This window comes from Marmota flaviventris, chromosome 12, assembly GCF_047511675.1.
Source record: "Marmota flaviventris isolate mMarFla1 chromosome 12, mMarFla1.hap1, whole genome shotgun sequence".
Classification (NCBI taxonomy): Eukaryota; Metazoa; Chordata; class Mammalia; order Rodentia; family Sciuridae; genus Marmota; species Marmota flaviventris.
Genome location: NC_092509.1, coordinates 96,937,713 through 96,957,255, shown reverse-complemented (window position 1 = coordinate 96,957,255; position 19,543 = coordinate 96,937,713). Strand labels below are relative to the sequence as shown.

The following is a 19,543-nucleotide window of genomic DNA, read 5'->3' as shown; positions in this document are numbered from 1 at the left end:
TCTTTCTAGCTTCCTTCTCATCCAGTAGGTGGGATTGTCTTTTATTTGCCGATATCTCCACCCTCAGGGTGGTGGAGGTTATTAGGGTAGGAGGGTTGGTTCAAGGTTCTCTTTTGGAGCCCACTCATGTGATGTGGACATCTGGTCTTATCTCCTTATATCGCCTACAGACCTCACAATTCCTGCTCTCTATTTTAGTCTCTAAACTGTATCTCACTCATCCCCATTCCTTTCTACTTCCCAATCAGGAACCTTTCTCTGCAGAGGCCTTGTGGGCTGCACTCTGGGAGCTGTCACAGAAAGCTGTTTTATATTGAGCAGCTCAGGACAAGGTTTTGTGAGCTGTGGACCAACCTTGTAGCCACAGGCACTGTGCTGGGTTAGCGGCTGCCAGGAGAGTGGGGAGTTGGGGACTTTTGGTACCTTGATATTGCTTCTAATCCCCAGCCGGTGTTCTAAGCTGGGACTTTCCCCAACTAAAGATGGCCACAAAGGTGTCCCAAGATGAAGGCGGCTGATGTTACCAGCTCTTAGCTTTTAGTATTACCAGCTCATCCCAGGGTTCTTTTCCTTAATTCGAGGCAGAAATCATGAAGGTGCCACCGCCTGTAGAGGGACTGGCAATAGTTGCAGTGCCCCAATATGAAGGGGACCATAGGAGCCCCACATTGGTAGATGGGGGTCCACACAGGAGTGGCCAGACTTCCTGCATGTAGGCAGCAGCTGGGTATCCTGCTTGGGAGCACAGCCGTGATTCCTGCACAGGTGGGCGATCAGGAGTCCTGCGTGGATGCTAATGCTGGTGGTCCTACTCGGGCACCCAGAAGACCTGCAAGGACGAGTGGCCAGGAGTCCTGTGCTAGCACTAAGACCTGGAGACCTGCATGGCTTGGCGGCCATGTTTCCTGCACTGGAGCAGCTGTCAGGGGTCCTCTAATCACTCACAGAGAAACATATTCCCACTACTTACTCCCAAGCCCTGAAGCGACACAGCATGTAGCCACCCTGTAGCCCGCCATCTTGGATCCTCTAAAAAGGTGGATCTATTAATTAGCTAACAGAATTAGTGGATGGAAATCTTTTAATAAAGAATAGATAATTCTCTTAAAAATATCATCTATATACAAGTTTTGTCATGTTGGTTAAATATAGAACAGTGCTGGAAGAAGTTCTTATTATTGTCTTTTAATAGAATCAATTTCCAGATCTTCCATATATACTAATTCCTGGAATTGTTCGGCCTGAATAATGAATTGCCTGCAGTCAAGATGTTCCCTTTCCTATTGCTTTTCCCTGACTCTATGAAAGAAAAACTCATCTTTTACTCACTTTGAGTTTTGGTATATACTTTGCCACTCTGGCCTCCAAGCAAAAGAATACTTTTCAATCTAGTCATGCACTGTTTAACAGTATTTAAGTCAATGATAGATTCCATATATGACAATATTTACCATATCACCAAAGTATATAGTAGGCTGTACTCTCTAGGTTTGTAGAGGTACACTCTATGATATTTGCACAGTGAAGGAACTGACTAATGATTCAGTCTCAGAATGAATCCCATTGTTGTTACCAGTAAATGTGGAATTCTTTGGCTCAGTTCAGGATAGATGTCACAAAAAGGTAAAAGGCAGCTCTTTTTGATGTTACCAGCTCTTAGCTTTTAGTATTACCAGCTTATCCCAGGGTTCTTTTCCTTATTTCAAGGCAGAAATCATGAAGATGCTAGCAATACATCTAAGTGAGACTTCATTAGGGCTTATACATGAGCACAAGGAAGACACTGTGTTGGGTAGGGCTCCTGGACCCAACTTGAGCAAAGTTCATATACACAAAGGGTGAGTTCGCACAGCCGCGCAGGTAGCTATTATACATGATCTCAGGATTTCTGCATATCTTGTCAGTTCTTTGCTCTCAGCATCAGAGGCTGCACTTGACTGACAGTCTGTGCATGCATGTTAGGTTTTTCTTTGGGGCTTGTAAAAGATAGTAAAGGTGCTAGCTGTTGCCATCCAAGGAAGGTCATTTATCAGTCTAGTTCAGGCATATTGTGTATGCGGGGATTATGTGAAAGCTTGGGAGGGTAGTCAGCAGCTTCTGAACCGGTCGGTGGTGGAAACATATTTTTGGAAGCAGTTTGCATTAGGGAGAAACCTTGGTAGAGGATTCAGTACCCTTCCTGCTCTGCCTCATCATGATGATTGACTGTACTCCAGTATTCATTGCAGGTATTGGACTTTTCCAAGTCCAAGTTTTTGTATTCAGTGAAATTGAAGGAAGACTTAATCATGAAGCTTAAAAATCCTTAAAACTAATTTTAAGGATTAAAATTATTGTGTGATTTTTTAAAAATATGTGGAAAGGTGACATTTCATTGCTACAATAAACTTCCATTTTGATCTACTTATTTATGTATATGAAGTTTCTCTGCACTTACATGGATAAGTTGAAAAATAGGGATAGAAATGAATAATTGTCTATAGTATTTAATATTCTAGCAAATGATGTAACATTTATCATTCTAATAATGTAACATTTGTCAATTGAAATGTGAGCCAATTGGGAGAAAATGCTCTATTTAAATATGAGATTTAAAGTTTCCAATAATATCTAATTTTTTATGTTTAATATTTGTAAATATTTATGTTGTTTTGATGCAGTATATTCTAATAAATTGTAATAATATTCCAGTGCAGAAGAATTTTTAATATTTAACTTTATGGCTAGGAAAGTTTTATGTTTAAATTTTAATTTATATACATATTTAATGTATGATGCTATATTTCATAAACAGCTTTCAAACATAAAAACATATCAGGGTAAATTCTGTAATCTATGTTGACTGGGAATAAAAATTAAAGAAGAAAATGGAATATTTATTTTCCAGTTGTTAAAGAGGAGGTTTAAAGAATACCAACACCAACTACTTGGGAAGCTCAGGCAAGAGGATCACAAGTTCAAGGCCAACCTTAGCAACTTAGCGGGTTCCTGTCTCAAAAACTAAAAATAACTGGTGATGTGGCTCATTGGTAGAGCACCCCTGTGTTCTTTCCCTAGTATCAAATATTCATATACATTTATATATATATATCCACACACACATACACATATGTGTGTGGAGATATATAATATTTTAAATGTATTTGATAATGATGGTAGTTACCAAATTGCTGGGGCATTTAAATTCCATTATATGCTTTAAATAATGACTTTTTTTTTAAGTTACAGTGTAACAGAAATCACATTGTATATGCAAGATTCATAATTCTTTTAGAGGTTACAAGAGCAAAAAAAAGTTGAAAAATCACTCATATGTACCACTGTCTTTACTATTGATTTATTGCCCTTCTTTGAATTATTTATCAGTATTTCTAGTGTTGGTATTCTTTGGCTAGCAAGACATTAGGTAACTATTCATTGGGGTAATTAATAAGAGCTAGTGTCAGTGAGATTCATTTCATCTCAATTACGTGTCACTAATATGGATTAGAAGATTGTGTGTGTGTTCCTTCAAGAATATTTATGAGGGTATATGTGAAATAAACCTCATATCATTAAACTCCAAAATAGACTGAAATCAGAAAATATTGTTAGAGATCACTTAATCCTGGCTGGATTCAGAATCATTTGGTAGAAATTAGCAGTTTTAATTATTTGGCATTAGAAGAGGATTTAGGATTGCTTATTTACATGCTCTCCTTTTTAAAAGAGAAAACACAGTGCCAAAAAATCACTTACTCAAGCTCACATAGGTAATTGGCAACAAAACTATATCCAGTTGATCATTAAAATAGGTGGATTTTACCTTCAGAATATCTCTTGAATTTTTTCACTGATGTCTCCAGTGCCTTTACCCTAGTTCAGGCTGTCATGATCTCTCACTTGATATCTGCTGTGCTAAGTCTGGTTGGTCTCCTGACATCCCCTCTTCTGGAAAGCATATCTGATCATAATTATCCCTCTGTTTAATGTCCTTGAAAGATGTTTCATGTATCTCAGGATGAAGGCTAACCCTTTGTTTTCCTGGCCCTTAACTAATCAGGCAACCTTGCCTCTCTAGCCTTAACAGCCATTACTGTCCCCCTTTGCTCCTGGGACTGGTTCCATAGGACTTCTCTTCAGTTCTTCAAATATACCATGTTTCTTTCTATAGCATTTGCTCTAGCAAATGCCTGTTTATCCTTCAGATTTCATCTCAAGTGACACTTCTTCTGACACTCCAACACCTCTCCTCGCTCTGTTCTTTATAAGGTTCCAGTACTGTTTTTTTTCCTAATGTTCATTTTTTCTTCAAAATTCATTTTGTATTTTTGTGTCTTTTTTTTTTTTTTTTAATTAGTCTTTTCCCCAAGGTAAGCTGTGATCTCTGAGGGCAGAGTTTTTGGGTATTTGGCCTGCCACATTGCTTGGTGTGTAGGCAGGACTCAGTATTTGTTAAATGAGTGATTTCCAATTTATCTCTGTTTTTACTACATCAGTGATTTCAGAGGTACATTTTTAATTTTTGAAATCTCTTTGCCATATGCTTTGTGTAATTTATCCTTTAATTAAAGTCTTTTTCCCTAGGTAGACTGTAATCTCTGAAGGCAGAATTTGTGTTCATTTTGCTTATTATTTTATCTCTATTCCTGCTACATTGATTGCTTTGGTGCATAGGAAGGACTCAATATTTGTTAAGTGAATGATTCCCAAATTATCCCTAGTTTTACTACATCAGTGATTTCAGAGTAACATTTTTATCTTTGAAATCATCTTTGCCATATGCTTTATGTAATTTATTCCCCCATCTGTTGATGTAATGGTATCTGGAAAAAAATAAAATTTCAAGTTAGCTATTCCCAGTTATAATTCACACTTAAAAAAAAATTTAAAAAAACACCCCCTTTTCTTAAAACATGAAACCAGTAATACTAAGTACTTTCTATATTTGATGGAGCATAGTTACATATTTAATTTTTATTTATCATCTCTCTCATAAATAGGAGAAACTTTAAAGTCATAGAAACTATTGTATATGGAATGTAATTGAAATGCAAAGAGGTAGTCATGGTGATATTGAAGTTAATGTCTCTCAAGTATTCCACAGATTACTGTTCCTGGAGATTTGATTAATGCTCTCTATCCCCTTCCATATCTTTCTCCTGCCATTACTCTCTTCATATCTAAGGAGGATGGTTTTCTTATACATAACTTTTGGAAATACAGTATGCTATGTCCCAGTTCATAGAGTAACAGTGTATACCAGCATACTAAAGCTTCTTTTGCCTGACAGCAGATTTTCTCAGCATTGGTACTGTTAACATTTTGGACAGGTTAATTCTTTGGAGGGGCAGGAGGCAAAGAAGGAATTGCTGTCCCTGGCATTATAGGATGTTTCGCATTGTCCCTGGCTTCTATTCCATTAGACTAATGACATCCTCCCAGATGTCCAGTTTTGACAACCAAAAATGTCTCCAGATGTTGTTAGATGTCCCCTGGGAGGCAGACTTGCCTATCATTGGGAACTACTAATTTAAAGAAATCAGTGTAACTGTTTATCACACATTTCCCAAATTTATTTAAGGACAGAATTCTTCTCTTTTATCTATTCCACATGGATACTGTCTTTCTGACAGGGTAAGAGATAATCAGAAAAGACCTTTCTTTAGTAGATGATGTTTAATCTGGGACCTTAACCTAAATGGTAAGAAAAAACAAAGACAAAATGGTTTCCAGCAGAGGAAACAGCATGTTAGGAAAGAAACTAGGGTACATGACGGACAATTGAATAAAGCTAATGATGTTACTGTCTGACCACAGGTGATGATAGAGTAAAGTTAGGGTGGTTGACAAGGGACTTTCATGTACAAAGGCCATGTTAAGATGTTTGAATTTTATTCAAAAAATGTGTGTGTGTGTGTGTGTGTGTGTGTGTGTGTGTGTATACACGTAGAGAGGGAGAGAGAGATTGATAAATAATTCACACACCATAAAATTCACCCTATGCAGTTCAGTAGTTTCTAACAAATTCACAAAGTTGTACAACCATCACCACTAATAGTTTCCATCACTTTTCATCTTCCTCTTCCCTAGCCCTTGCCAACCACTAATCTCCTTTCTGTCTCTTTCTATGTCTCTGGGTTTTCTTGTTCTGGACATTTGATATTAGTGAAGCTATATAATATGCAGCCTTTGTAATGTAGGGCTTTCCCATTTTTTCTCTACAAGGCTTATCTGCAGTGTAGCATTTTACGTATATCCTTGCTTATATGGCTGAATAATATTTCATTGTATAAATATGCCACATTTTGATAGATATTTGGGTTGTTTCCATTTTGGGGCTATTTAAATAATGCTGCCATGAACATTGATATGAGTTTTTCTGTAAACTTATGGTTTTACTTCTTTTGGTATATATACCTGGAAGTGTAATTACTGAATTCTGTGGTAACTCTATATTTAACTGTTGCAGGGAACTGCCAAACTGTTTTGCAAAGTTGCTGTACCATTTTACATTCTCATTAGCAATATTTTAGGGTTCCAATGTCTTCATTTCCTTACCAACATTTTTTATTGTTTGCCTGCCTTTATCATAACTATGCTACTGGATATGAAGTAAGCATCTCATTGCAGCATTGATTGGCATATCACTAGTGACTAATGATGTTGAAATATTTTCATGTGTTTATTGGCTTTTGTGTATCTTCTTAGGAGAAATGACTACTCAGATCCTTCACCTGTTTTGAAAACGGTTTTCTTTTTATTGTTGAGAATTCTTTATATAATCTAACTACTAGAGCCTTAACAGCTATGTGGTTTGACAATATTTTCTTCCATTCTGACACTCTTTTTTCTTTTGATATTGCCTTTTTAAAAAAAAATGTTTATTTTTTAGTTTTAGATGGACACAATATCTTTATTTTATTTTTATGTGGTGCTGAGGATCGAATCCAGTGCCTCACGCATGCCAGGCGAGCATGCTACCACTTGAGTCACATCCCGAATCCCTTGATATTGCCTTTTTAAACAGGCAAGCTTTTTCTATTTTGAGAAGTCCAGTTTATTGATTATTTTTTCTTTTATTGATTGTGCTTTTGGTGTCATATCTAAGAAACCATTGCCTTGTCAAAGGTCAGGAAGATTTATGCTTGTGTTTTCTTCTAAGAGTTTCATAATTTTTGCTGTTTCATTACGTCTTTGATACATTTTGACTAAATTTCTATATATGGTATGATAGAGATCCATCTTCAGTTTTTTTGTATATGACTATTGAATTGCTGGATTTTTTCACTTTAATAAATCATACTTTTCACAAATATTATATCAAATTTGCAGTTTAAAAAACAAGTGTATAGAGCACATACTGTGTTTGATGATTGCTTTTTGGTAATACTGGAGATTGAACCCAGGAGCTTTCTGCCTCTGGGCCCTTTTTAATTTTATTTTGAGACAGGGTCTTGCTCTGTTGCCTAGGCAGACTTCAAATTTGGGATTCTTTTGCCTCAGCTTCCTGAGTCGCTGGGATTATAGGTATGCAACACCATGCCCATCTTGGAGCACATACTGTGTGCAAGACATTATGTTGAGTATAGGATCTATAAAAATAAAATAGACATAATTCTACCCTCAATATCTCATAGATCTGGAAATTAAGGAAATTGAGACTAGTCAAAAAATTTGAATGTAACATCACATACGTAATGGAGTTAATGGAGTTTTTTTTTAATATATGACAGCGGAATGCATTACAATTCTTATTACACATATAGAGCACAATTTTTCATATCTCTGGTTGTATCCATAGTATATTCACACCAATTCGTGTTTTCATACCTGTACTTTGGATATTAATGATCATCACATTCCACCATTTTTAATAGCCCCATGCCCCCTCCCTTCCCTTCCAACCTCTCTGCCCTATCTAGAGTTCGTCTATTCCTTTCATGCTCCCGCTCCCTATCCCACTATGAATCAGCTTTAATGGAGATTTTATTTTATTTTATTTTAATTTACATAAATTTTTAATCAGTCAAGTTAATGAAAAATCAAAATTTCTGAGTTAGTGTATAGCAGCGGAAGTTTAACTTTTGTTGCAAATAATACAGTATTTGGTATTTCCGTCATCAACAAGCTATGCTGCAGAAAGAGCAATTGCATTAAATCTTAATTGGGTTTAAATCTTAATAGACTTCATTTTTATCTAACTTAGAGATTACATGACAAGGTTAGGTGACATTTATGTTATTAAAAGTTAAAATATTCCTAAAAGTTGCTGTAAAAAGCACTTGGTGGTGATTACTATGCAGTAGCAGTATTTTGCCCTGATTGGTGCTCTTAAGTAATTTCTATTAACATAGTCATTTAGGGGGATGGATGAGAAAAAAATTGTCATCCATAAATGTGAGGTGAAGATAAGACCACAATACAAATGACAAAAAAATCAATGTCTGTTTCTCATTCTGGTATTCCCTCCTGCTCTCCCCTCCCCCTTTAGTATAATTGATTGAATTCATGTCTACTTAACTCAGGAAAGGGATCTCTCTAACAGTGTTCTCTGAATAATTCTTCACCAATTCTGGATTTTTTTTCACCCTTTTGTCTTCCCTTTTTCTGTTGATGCTGTTCTTGTTGTTACTGTATCTTGCTAACATTTGTACTTAAACACTAATTCTCTTTGAACTAGAATTAGTCTTTTGTGACTTTAGTGACTAATGGTTGACATATTTAGCTTATTGTATTAGTCTGCTCAGGCTGCCATAAAAATATACCACAGGCTGGATTTTTTTTTTTCAATTTTTTTTTAGTTGTAAGTGGATACAATACCTTTATTTTATTTATATGTGGTGCTGAGGATTGAACCCAGTACCTCACGGGAGCTAGGTGAGCACTCTACCTCTGAGCTGCAACCTCAGCCCCAGGTGGGATGTTTTAAACAAGAGAAATTTTACTTTTTCAATGTTTGGAGATTTGAAGTCCATGCTTGGTGGGGTTGGCTTCTGGTAAGGCCTCTCTTCCTGACTTTTGCAGACTTGTGTCCTTACGTAACCTTTCTTCTGTATGTAATGAGGGAGGGAGGACTCAAGTGTCTCTTCCTTTTCCTATAAGGACACCAGACTTATTGGATTAGGGCCCCATTAACCTTAAGGTCTTTTTAAAAAAAAAAAAAATTTTTTTTTTTAAATTTTAATTGAGTACATGCTACAAGTCAGGTACTCTTTTTTTTTTTTTTTTTGAGTGAGAGAATGAGAGAGAGAGAGAGAGAGAGAATTTTTTAATATTTATTTTTTAGTTTTCGGCGGACACAACATCTTTGTTTGTATGTGGTGCTGAGGATCTAACACGGGCCGCACGCATGCCAGGCGAGCGCGCTACTGCTTGAGCCACATCCCCAGCCCAACCTTAAGGTCTTATTTAATCTTAATTACTTCTTTAAAGGCCCTGTCTTTTTTTTTTAAGCAGTAAATTATTTAAAATTTTGTTTCTTTGCTTAATAGCAAGATATCCATACCATGTTTTTTTTTTTTTTTTTTTTTTAAAGGCCCTGTCTTTAAATACAGTCACAGTGAGCATCAGGATTTCAACATATGAATTTGGAGGAGGCATATATTCAAGCCATAAAACCCATATAACACTCAGTGGTCACTTTCATTTAGTTGATATGTAGATAGTTTTTTTATTTTATTATAAAAAAAATAGAGGGATTTTCTATGAAATGTATATTGTTATTGTTGGAGGGAGGAATCCTCTCTCATAGTAGGCTATCTACACCTCAGTTTTTTTCACCTACAAAATAAGGACATTATACTAGATTTTGAACTCTGAAATTCTTTGATTCTCCAATTCAGAGTTAATGTTTTCCTACATTGTTCAGTAGGTATGTTTTTGAAAGCATTCTATAACAGAAGTTTATATTCTATAAGTCAGCCTTCTACCAACTTCCCATAACTGGAATGGAAGGTATAATCATTCTAAATACCTCTAGATTCTGATACAGTCATTTTAACTAGCTATGCTGGTTAGCTTTTACTATGTATAATGTAGAGGTTGGATGTGACATGTGTTTTTTTTCTTCTTCTAACATATAATACCATTTATTTATACAAGTGATTTATCTGTATTCATGAATACCTCTTAATTATAAGCAATACAATAATTGTAGATAGCAAAACTTGAGAATCCCTTTTATACTTCTTTGTCAAGGGAAGTAACCTCAATTAGCATTTTGTTATGCCTCTTTCCAATCTTCTTTCTATGAATGTATAGATGAATATTTATAACCATATTTTTTTTATAAATGGAATCATGCTATATATATATATATATTCTGTTACTTAAATTTTTTTCCACCACAGTGTGTTGTGGAGATTCTTTCATACATGCCAGGATGTATGTATGTCACTTATTTAAATGATTACTATGGTGTAATGACTATTGTGTTATGTAATATTATCATGATTTGTTTAACCAACCCCCCTTTTACTGGACATCAGTTTGTTTTATCACTTGAAAAAAAATAATGGCCTATGAACATCCTTGTATTTGTTTGTGCAAAAATTCCTTTAGAATATGTTTCCTACATCTGGGATTGAACATACTGAAAATTTTGATAGCTATTGCCAAATTGCCTTCATAAAGGACTTTACAAATTCATATATCTGTTGACAGGGAGTGAGAATGTTCATTTACCCTCATCTTTGCCAAAATGATAACACTGTTTTGAAGTGTTTCTAGTCTGAGGTTGAAAAATTGTATTTCATTTTTTAAAAGTTGCATCTGTATGACATTTGAATGTTGAGCCTCCTTTCATTGTTGGCCTTTTATTTCTTTTTCTATGAATTGCTGTAATTTGCCCATTTTTCTTATGAACTTGAATGTCTTTTTAATACTGATTTGTAAGAATTTTTAAAATATATTTTGTATATGAATCCTTTATTTTAAAAGTTGCAGATTATGTTTTCCCTGTCTCTTTTAATTTTGCTTATAGTATGTTGTGGAATGAAGACTTTTTATTTTGTGAAAGTATGAATCATTCCTTTCATGGTTTTTGTATTTTGTGTAGTGTTAAAAATAACCTCTCTGTTTAAAATCCATTCCTTTCTCACTGACTTGAAGCCCCTTTATCTTAATCTAAATTTCCATATGTATGCAGATCTATTTCTGGACTTTATTTTTTTCTGTTGTATTTTGCTAATTCCTTTACCAATAGTATACTTTCGGTTTTAGTAGTTGACTAGGTCTTTTGAAATCTGAGAGGATAAAGAACACTATTATTCATTTAATTTATTTTGCACAGCTATCCTTACTGGTTTTCGTCTTTTAAATTTGTAGTAATTAGTTATACAATCCTTGCTGTTTTTATTTGTGATTTTCTTCCTCTTTTCTCACAGCTATTATTTCTTTGGGTTATTTTAACATTACAATACCATCTTCTAATTTGTGGCTATTAAGTTGTATATGAACTAGGAAACTATATAACAGACTGTTGGCATTTTAGATAAAAAAAATCTCTAAAGTGAGGAAATGAAATCGTAGGAAACTGATTCATGGGTAGAATGGTCCCACTTTAATACATGTTTTGTTTTACATGTTTTATTTCTAAGTTCTTAGTAGCATTTTATATAGTATATGTTGCTGAATATGCAGCCTCTATATAAATGACTTATATTAAAATTATTTCAAGAACAGAAACTATATTTAAATCATTTTGCTGAACAACTTAATTTAGTCACTTTATATTAATGAAAGTTGCCTGTTAATAGGAAAGCAAAATATATTATTTTGAACAAGCCCATGTTTTTGATTTTGAATTGTCTTAACAATAGGAAACAAAATTAAAATGAAAAAGGAGGTAATTAAGTAAAATAATCGTAACTCTTCTTGTTTTAAATCAGCTATAGCTAGATGCTGTTATAATATGTGCCACATCTGTTACCATGGAGCTTCCTTAACTCAAGGTCAGCTGTTTTAGAAAGCTGGGGCCTGTTTTATGCTTTAAGAAAGTAATTCTCAGTGGCCTTCAGCAGCTAATTGATTTCATTATTATATCCAAATTATTAAGTTTCATGAAAAACATAAAAGTGGCCATCCCCCCCTTTTCCCTGTAAAATCAATAGAATATCCTGCTTTATGTGCTCAGATCTAAAGCATTTTCTCCATGTCTAGAGAAGTTGGCATGTATACATAAAAATTTTACACAATGTTAATTTTTTAACAAATATATTTGATATGTTTTTAGAATTTATTTAAAGCTTTTGTTTTTCTTTAAAATATCTGTAGTACTATGAATTTGTATGTATGTGTATATCGCATGTTATTTAGGGAAATACCATTTCCCTTGTTCTCAGGTCATTATTTAAGAGTTCTGGGATTACATTAAGATTTGGGGGACGAGGGGAAGAGAAAGGAACCTGTTTTCTACATATTTCAAGCTTAGAGTACTCCAAGAGATCCAGAAATAAGGTAGTTCTATATTATGATTACCATCTGGAGAGTCTATTTGAATCTCACTGGGGGAAGAAATATACCCTTTTGTTCTTAGGAATCCTGAAGCTACATGTATTTTGTACTTTGGGATTTAGTAGATTGATATTTGTTTTAGTCAGGTTTCCATTAATATGCCATAATACCCGAGAAAATCAATTTAAAGGAAGAAAGATTTATTTGGGCTTACAGTTTTTGAGGTTTCAGTCCATGGTCACTTAGCTCCATTGTTTGTGGGTCAGTGGCAAGGCAAAACATCATAGTGGGGAGTGCATGGTAGAGCAAAGTTGTATACCTCATAGTGGCCAGGAAGCAGAGAGAGAAAAAAAAGTGGCTGGGGACCCAATATATACCCTTTAAGGACCACCCTCTCAATAGTCTACTTCCTCCAAGTAGGCACCACCTCCTAAAGCTTCCATCACTTCCCAATAACACCATCAGCTAGGGACCAAGCCTTCAACACATGAATTATTTGGCAGGGGGTGAGGGGATGGCATTCAAGATCTAGACCATAACAGTATTCAGTGAGACAACACAAAGTGGATCAGTGCTGCAGAAACATATTGATTGACCCACACAGTGTTTTTAAAATATCTGAACTAATGGTGTCTCCTAAAAAATGGGAAGATCTGACAAAGTGGGCCCCATATCACCACATGGCAGCAATTAGACAGACGTGTACTTTCTAGTTTGCCAGACTCCATACCACTCCTTATCCTGAAGGTGTCAGTTACCATTTATCACTACACTTGCCATATCTACTTGCTCAACTCCTTTATGTTACTTATCAAGCTCCTGATACTTTGGAGCATCTAATTTACACTGAGTAGTCTACACTTTTTTTCTGTGTTTCATGAAGCTGAGGTACAAAGACTAGGTAGCAATTTAACATAGAACAAAATCAATTTTTTTCCAGAAACATACCATGCATTTATATCTTCATGCTTTGCTGTTATATTTTTTCTTCCCTGAAATAATTAATTTACTTTCTTGCTGAATGAATCCTACTCAGACTCAGATTATCTCTTTCTATAGACGTTTCTTCCTCTTCTGACATCTTAGAATACTTTTCTTCAACATTAAAAATTTTATTGTAGTAGAGATTTAGTCTCATTCAACTTAAGGGTTGTATTCCTGTGAAAAGACATTTGATTATTCTCTTCTTAATATAATTTACAATTCATTTTCTCTGATAATACATATATAGTCGCCATTTTAAAGACTAAGAAAGTTAGGATGTAAATTTTTATTTTTCTAGTTTTCCAAGTTGGCCTTCTGACATTATATTCAGTAGTTTTTCTTGCCTTTCAGTTACAGATGAGGACACAGTAAAGAGGTATTTTGCCAAGTTTGAAGAAAAATTTTTCCAAACCTGTGAAAAAGAACTTGCCAAAATCAACACATTTTATTCAGGTGAGTAGTTACAAAAGATAATTTCTGTTGCTAGGGAGGGGAGAGATTCTATAAGCACTTTTTAAACTTCCATATCTATATTGTTTGGTTGAGACTTGCTTTCTTTGTTGTATTGCAATAAAGGAATATTTTGTTTAGCTGGAACAGGACTCATCTGGTTCCTCAGTGTTAAAGTTTTATTTGTCCATTGCCTAGATTCTCTTGTAGTTGTATAGATTTCAGGACCTTTGAAAATCATCTTATCGTTTTACACAGTGCTGAATGATTTTATCATATTACACAGAGCTGAGTTAGCACAGTTCTAGATTATCACTTATGTCAGTTTTTTGCCTTTTCCATTGCCTAGAACACTCATCCCTATCTCTCTAGAGCACTGGTCTCCAGAGTGCTGTCTACAAGATGCCATTGGAATGTTGGAAGAAAATGTTAGAACTTCTACGTACTTATGTCTGACCCTTTAAAATTTCACTTGTATATATATTGCAAGGTACATAATATGGATTAGTAAAACAATATCTTTATGATGAAAAATTTTTAAAACTCTAGAGAGTATTGCCTTAAACATCATAATTCCTGTGAAACCTAGGTGATGATCAGATGGTTTCATTAGTACAGAATCAGAAAAAAAAGTGAGTTAGATTCATAGGGCCATTTCATCCAGACTCTGGGAAAAAATTTACATGTAATCCCTATATTGCTGAGTTTATACCCTAATAACTAGAATACCTATTGGGTATAATATCTCCATGCTTTAAGCAGTAATGAATTCTTAGTCTGTTTTCTATTGCTAAGAACGGTGATACCATGACTAATTTTTCAAGAAAAGAGTTTATTTTAGCTAATGATTCTAGAGATCCAAGGTTAAGGAGCCATGACTGTTGATGGCTTTGCTGGCATTGTTTCACAGCAATGCAGAATAATCCATGGCAAGAAATGGGGAACATGCACGTGTATGTGTCTTCTAGTCTTTCTCCTTCTTTTAAAGTCACTAGTATTCAATCACAAGGGCTCTACTGAAGACTTCGTCTATTCCTAACCACTTAATGAAGGACCCACCTCTAAATACCATAGTTGGATTAAGTTCTCCCCCCACACAGTAGGGATTAATCTTCAACATGAGTTTTGGAGGGGACATTAATTTTCAGCCTGCTTTGCTATATTCAAATCATAGCAATGGATAAATAAATTTTGCTCTATATTTTATGATATCAAGCTATAAAGTTGCTTTTTTGGTATTTAATATGCAAATTATATCAATGCTATTTAATATATTATTAAATTAGAAGAGATTTAAATTTTATATCAGCCATGATTATTGAGAATATACCCTCATCTCTTGGCAAAAACTTTGGAAATACCATAATCTTAACACGTATAATCATAAACCAAATACTAGTATGGATTAGTCAAAGAATGAATAGTTTCATGCCTTTACTAGTTTCTTTTTCAGAGGATGATTTTTTTTTTTCCCTAGCTTGTCTACAACTTCTGGAAGCATCTTACTCAGGTGTCCTTTCTTGGCAGCCCTTTCAAAGCAGGCTGATTATTCTTTTATGACATAGTGGGAGAGGGGACACGGAGAGAGATTATGAAATGGCAGTAACAAGAACCTGCCAAAACACAAAAAGCTAAGTCCAGCATTCTTTTAGCTACCATTGTTGTTCTAAATCAGTATTTCTGCATATTTGTACAAAAATGGATCTTCTAAGCATTCATTATTTTATAGAGCTTTCTACTCTGAGCTGTTCCTACATTTACATCTGTTGATTTTTTTGGTTGCTCATTGAAAACTTCAGACTCTTGACTTCCAATCCATATTTAGTTCCACTCTACTTTGGCTATATACTCCCATAGCCACACCCATTGCCCAGAATTGCTCTGCTTTAAAATATTAAATCCTCCTGTTCCTTTAGCATCTGTTTTTCAGTCTCATAGAACTCAACTTCTTTAACTCCTTCATTTTTTTCTAGTCAATTATGCCCCTCCCAGAATTAATTCCTTCTCATCAATCATTTTAGCCATTTTGTCCCTTGTGTTTTTAATCCTTTTACCCTCATTGCTTTATATTGCATATGCCTAGCAAAACTAGACCATTATAACCTTTGCCTTTTTCATGCCTACTTCTAGAACTGCTTAGGAAAACAGGAGAACAAATTGGAACCACTATAAATTCATTGTTGCACCCTTAACTGTGTCCTCAAAACTGCCTGTGAATCCTACTTAGTATTCTTTTCCATGTGTTTTTATAAACCTTAACCCATTCTCCTGAATTGTCACCATTGTTATTATTATCGTCATTATTTTTGGTGGTGCTAAGAGTGATTCCAGGGCCTTGAACATGGCAGGCAAGCACTCTACCTGAGCTATACCTCAGGTTCTCTCCTTAGTTGTTGTTGTTGTTTTTTAATTTTTTAAAAAATTTGTTCTAATTAGTTATACATGACTATAGAATGCATTTTGACACATTGTACATAAATGGTCTTCTTAATTCTTTAACTCCACTATCTTCTTCATCATGCTCATTATACCCCCCACATTGCAAATATAAATGAAGGACATCAACTTCTATTGATGGATAATATCATGAATATGTATTCCACCTTTCCCCCAAGTACCTATAAACATTCTCATCCTTATGTAATTTTCTCTAATCTTTGTAGAATAGCTGTCCCTCTTTATTTTATAGCTGATCTTTATATCTACTGACTGAATTACAACTGTAAGACTTTGCTCTAGTAATGATTTCCTCTGAGAATGATTCAATATAAATCTATTTAAACTCCTCTTTTTACTGATTTGGTCTTCTTAGCAAGTCACTCCCTTTAAACAAAAGTAAACAAGCAAATTTTTTCACTCTGTATCCTCATAATTATTTTTCATTTACGGCTAGGCTTCTTCCTAGTCAAAGGGAACTACTAGTGCAAAGAGAGCCATGAAAAGCTGTGGTATGTATGCATGTCTTTTTTGCTACATTCCAAATACCTAGGGAAGCAAAATAGAAGACAAAATAGAAATATTATTTGCAAATAGATAGGTTTTCTGCAAGGAAAAATATGCAGAAGGAATTGCAATGTTCCAAGGACAAATAATTTCCACAATTAGGAGGTAAAAGGATAAGGAGGAACCAGCCTTAGAGAATGAGGGCAGGAATGATAGGCAGAAGAAGAAATGACTAAAACAATAGGTATTTGCATTGGAAAGAGTGTTTAAATTAAGAAAAGGCTGTTGGAGGCTTGGTGACACAAGGGCCTGTAATCCCAGAGGCTGGGGAGGCTAAGGCAGGAAGATCACAAGTTCAAAGCCAGCCTCCATAACTTAGCTGGGCCCCAAACAACTCAGTGAGACCCTGTCTCCAAATACAAAAAGGGAAGGGGATGTGGCTCACTGGTTGAGCACTCCTGGATTAGCATTTTTCTTTTACTGTGCTGTTTTTTGGGAAGGATCTCTGATCCTACTTCTAAATGGATGATTTATATCGCAAATTATAGATAATGCCTCTTGGTTTACAAAGAATGTTTATTTTTAGCACTATATAATTTTTATATTTTGAGGTAAAATAAAATACATCCATGTTATGATTCAGTACGTATATTCAAATGCGTTTTATGTATGTTTATGTGCATTTATATTTGTGAGTATGCAATATATTTAAATAATTTAAATATTTTTCATGAAAAGATACTTACCCTTACTACTTGCAATATATTGCAATATATTGTTTTTCATACTTTTCTGTTTTATTTTTTTAAATGTGGTTATGATTCACTAATTTGGTTTTATGACCCTATAACGGGTTGTAACACTCAATTTGAAAAATGGTGTCTTAGACTAGGCCACTTCTTAAAAATAATTTTAGGCTAGCTATTAAAAATTTGGATGCCGTGATGTATTACATTTTTGTGTGTATTGGCAGGGCTATTGGGGCATACCTCTTGATGTCATCAGAGTAGGTATAAATGGATAGTCTACAGACTGACTTTTTGCCAGGTCAGGAAGTAATGGGTAATATGAAGACATGATTGACAGAAATAGAGTTTGGCACTTGATGTAAACAGTATCATTTTGCTTCTTATTTAGCTGCTTTCTCTAAGGGAGATTGTCTTGTAGACTGTAATCTTCAGACTCTAGGGCACATGAAAAACTATAAATAATATAAGGATAATAAATAATATAGGGATAATATTAACTTACCTCCATCCACTTACATCTACCAAATTATTTATATCTAAAAATGATCAGTTTTTAAGTGACATATGTTCCTCTAAATTACATTTTATTGTTTCTATTTCTAATCACACTCAAAAAAGCCAAACAAAACTGAATGAAAGTACCTGTCATTATCTACCTATTACAATTTGAATTTTTGAATCTTATGTTGTTTTTTTTTCTTTAGAAGAAGTTTACTATTTAAACTCCCTAGGCCTCCATGTGCTTGCTTATAAAATGAGCAAAATGATCCTAACCCTCTGGGATTCCGCTTGTTAAGAGTCAAAGGCTATATTCAGTCAATATTCAGGAAACCTGATATAAGTTATTGTTTTTTTTTTTTATTATGTTGTTGGTTAATAAGGATTGGGCATTTATTTATCTTAATAGATAAAGTATTTTAGTATTTGAATACCACCAGAGGAGCAGGGAATTTTAAAAGGAGGGGAGCCTTTGTGGTAGAAACATTACTAATCTGTGACTAAGAAGTCTTCTTGGTATATTTGGTACTTGAGTTGTAGAGTATCAAGTGGTAAGAATTTCAGATGAAAGCAGTATAAACATTGCTTGTAATAGAACAAGATTAACTATCTTGAATCATCTGTGATAGGTGAACATTCTTATAGGCTTCAACACTGAAGTCCGTAAATTGAATCAGCAAGATAATAACATTGCAAGACTAGTAGACAAGTAATAAAAGTATTCTTAGACACTAACTTTATTTTATAAAGAATTATTTTTTACTTGCTTAAAAATATAATAGCTTTGCTCTTCAGAAAATAGCTTGTAATTCTGAAATAACTGTTTTCTAAAAGCAAAGAACAGGTAAGGTTGGTTAACTTTTTTTAGTGCATTATGGTTAAACATAATAGTTGGGTTCATTTTGATATATTCATAAACACATGTAACATGGTTTACTCCATTTCACTCCGCAGTACGTTCTTTTTCCTTTCCCTCATCCCTTCTCCTAATCATCTTCCTCTACTCTATCAGTCTTCCTTCTGTTTATTTATTTGTTTAATTGGTACATTAGAGTTATATAAAATTGGGATGAATTGTGATATATTCTTACATGCACATAGAACTATTTGGCCAACTTCATTTCCTACTTCTTACTCTTTCTTTTCCTTCCTCCCTTTCCCCCTTGGTCTCTGCCTTTGCTGATCTCCCTTCTGTTTTCATGAGAGCCCCCTTTTTATTCTTTCTCTCTAGGTTCCATATATGAGAGAAAATACCCAACCTTTGACTTTCTGAGTCTAGCTTATTTCACTTAAGCATGATATTCTCAAATTATATCCATTTACCAGCAAATGACATGAATTCATTCTTTTTAATTTTTTTTTTTGTTTTAATTAGTTATACATAACAGTAGAATGCATTTATACACTTTGATATACATAGATGGGATATAATTTCTAATTTTTCTGAGTGTACATGTTGCAGAATCATACGGGTCATGCAGTCA

General features: G+C 34.4%; 1 protein-coding gene across 1 annotated transcript in view; it reads left to right on the top strand.

Annotated features, from left to right (window-relative positions):
* Positions 1–19,543, top strand: part of Xpr1 (xenotropic and polytropic retrovirus receptor 1) — a 180,352-nt gene that overhangs the window by 86,981 nt on the left and 73,828 nt on the right. The window contains exon 3 of the mRNA XM_027934953.3: positions 13,771–13,872. Within this exon, the coding sequence (XP_027790754.1) occupies positions 13,771–13,872 (102 nt within the window). The remainder of the gene's footprint in view (positions 1–13,770; positions 13,873–19,543) is intronic.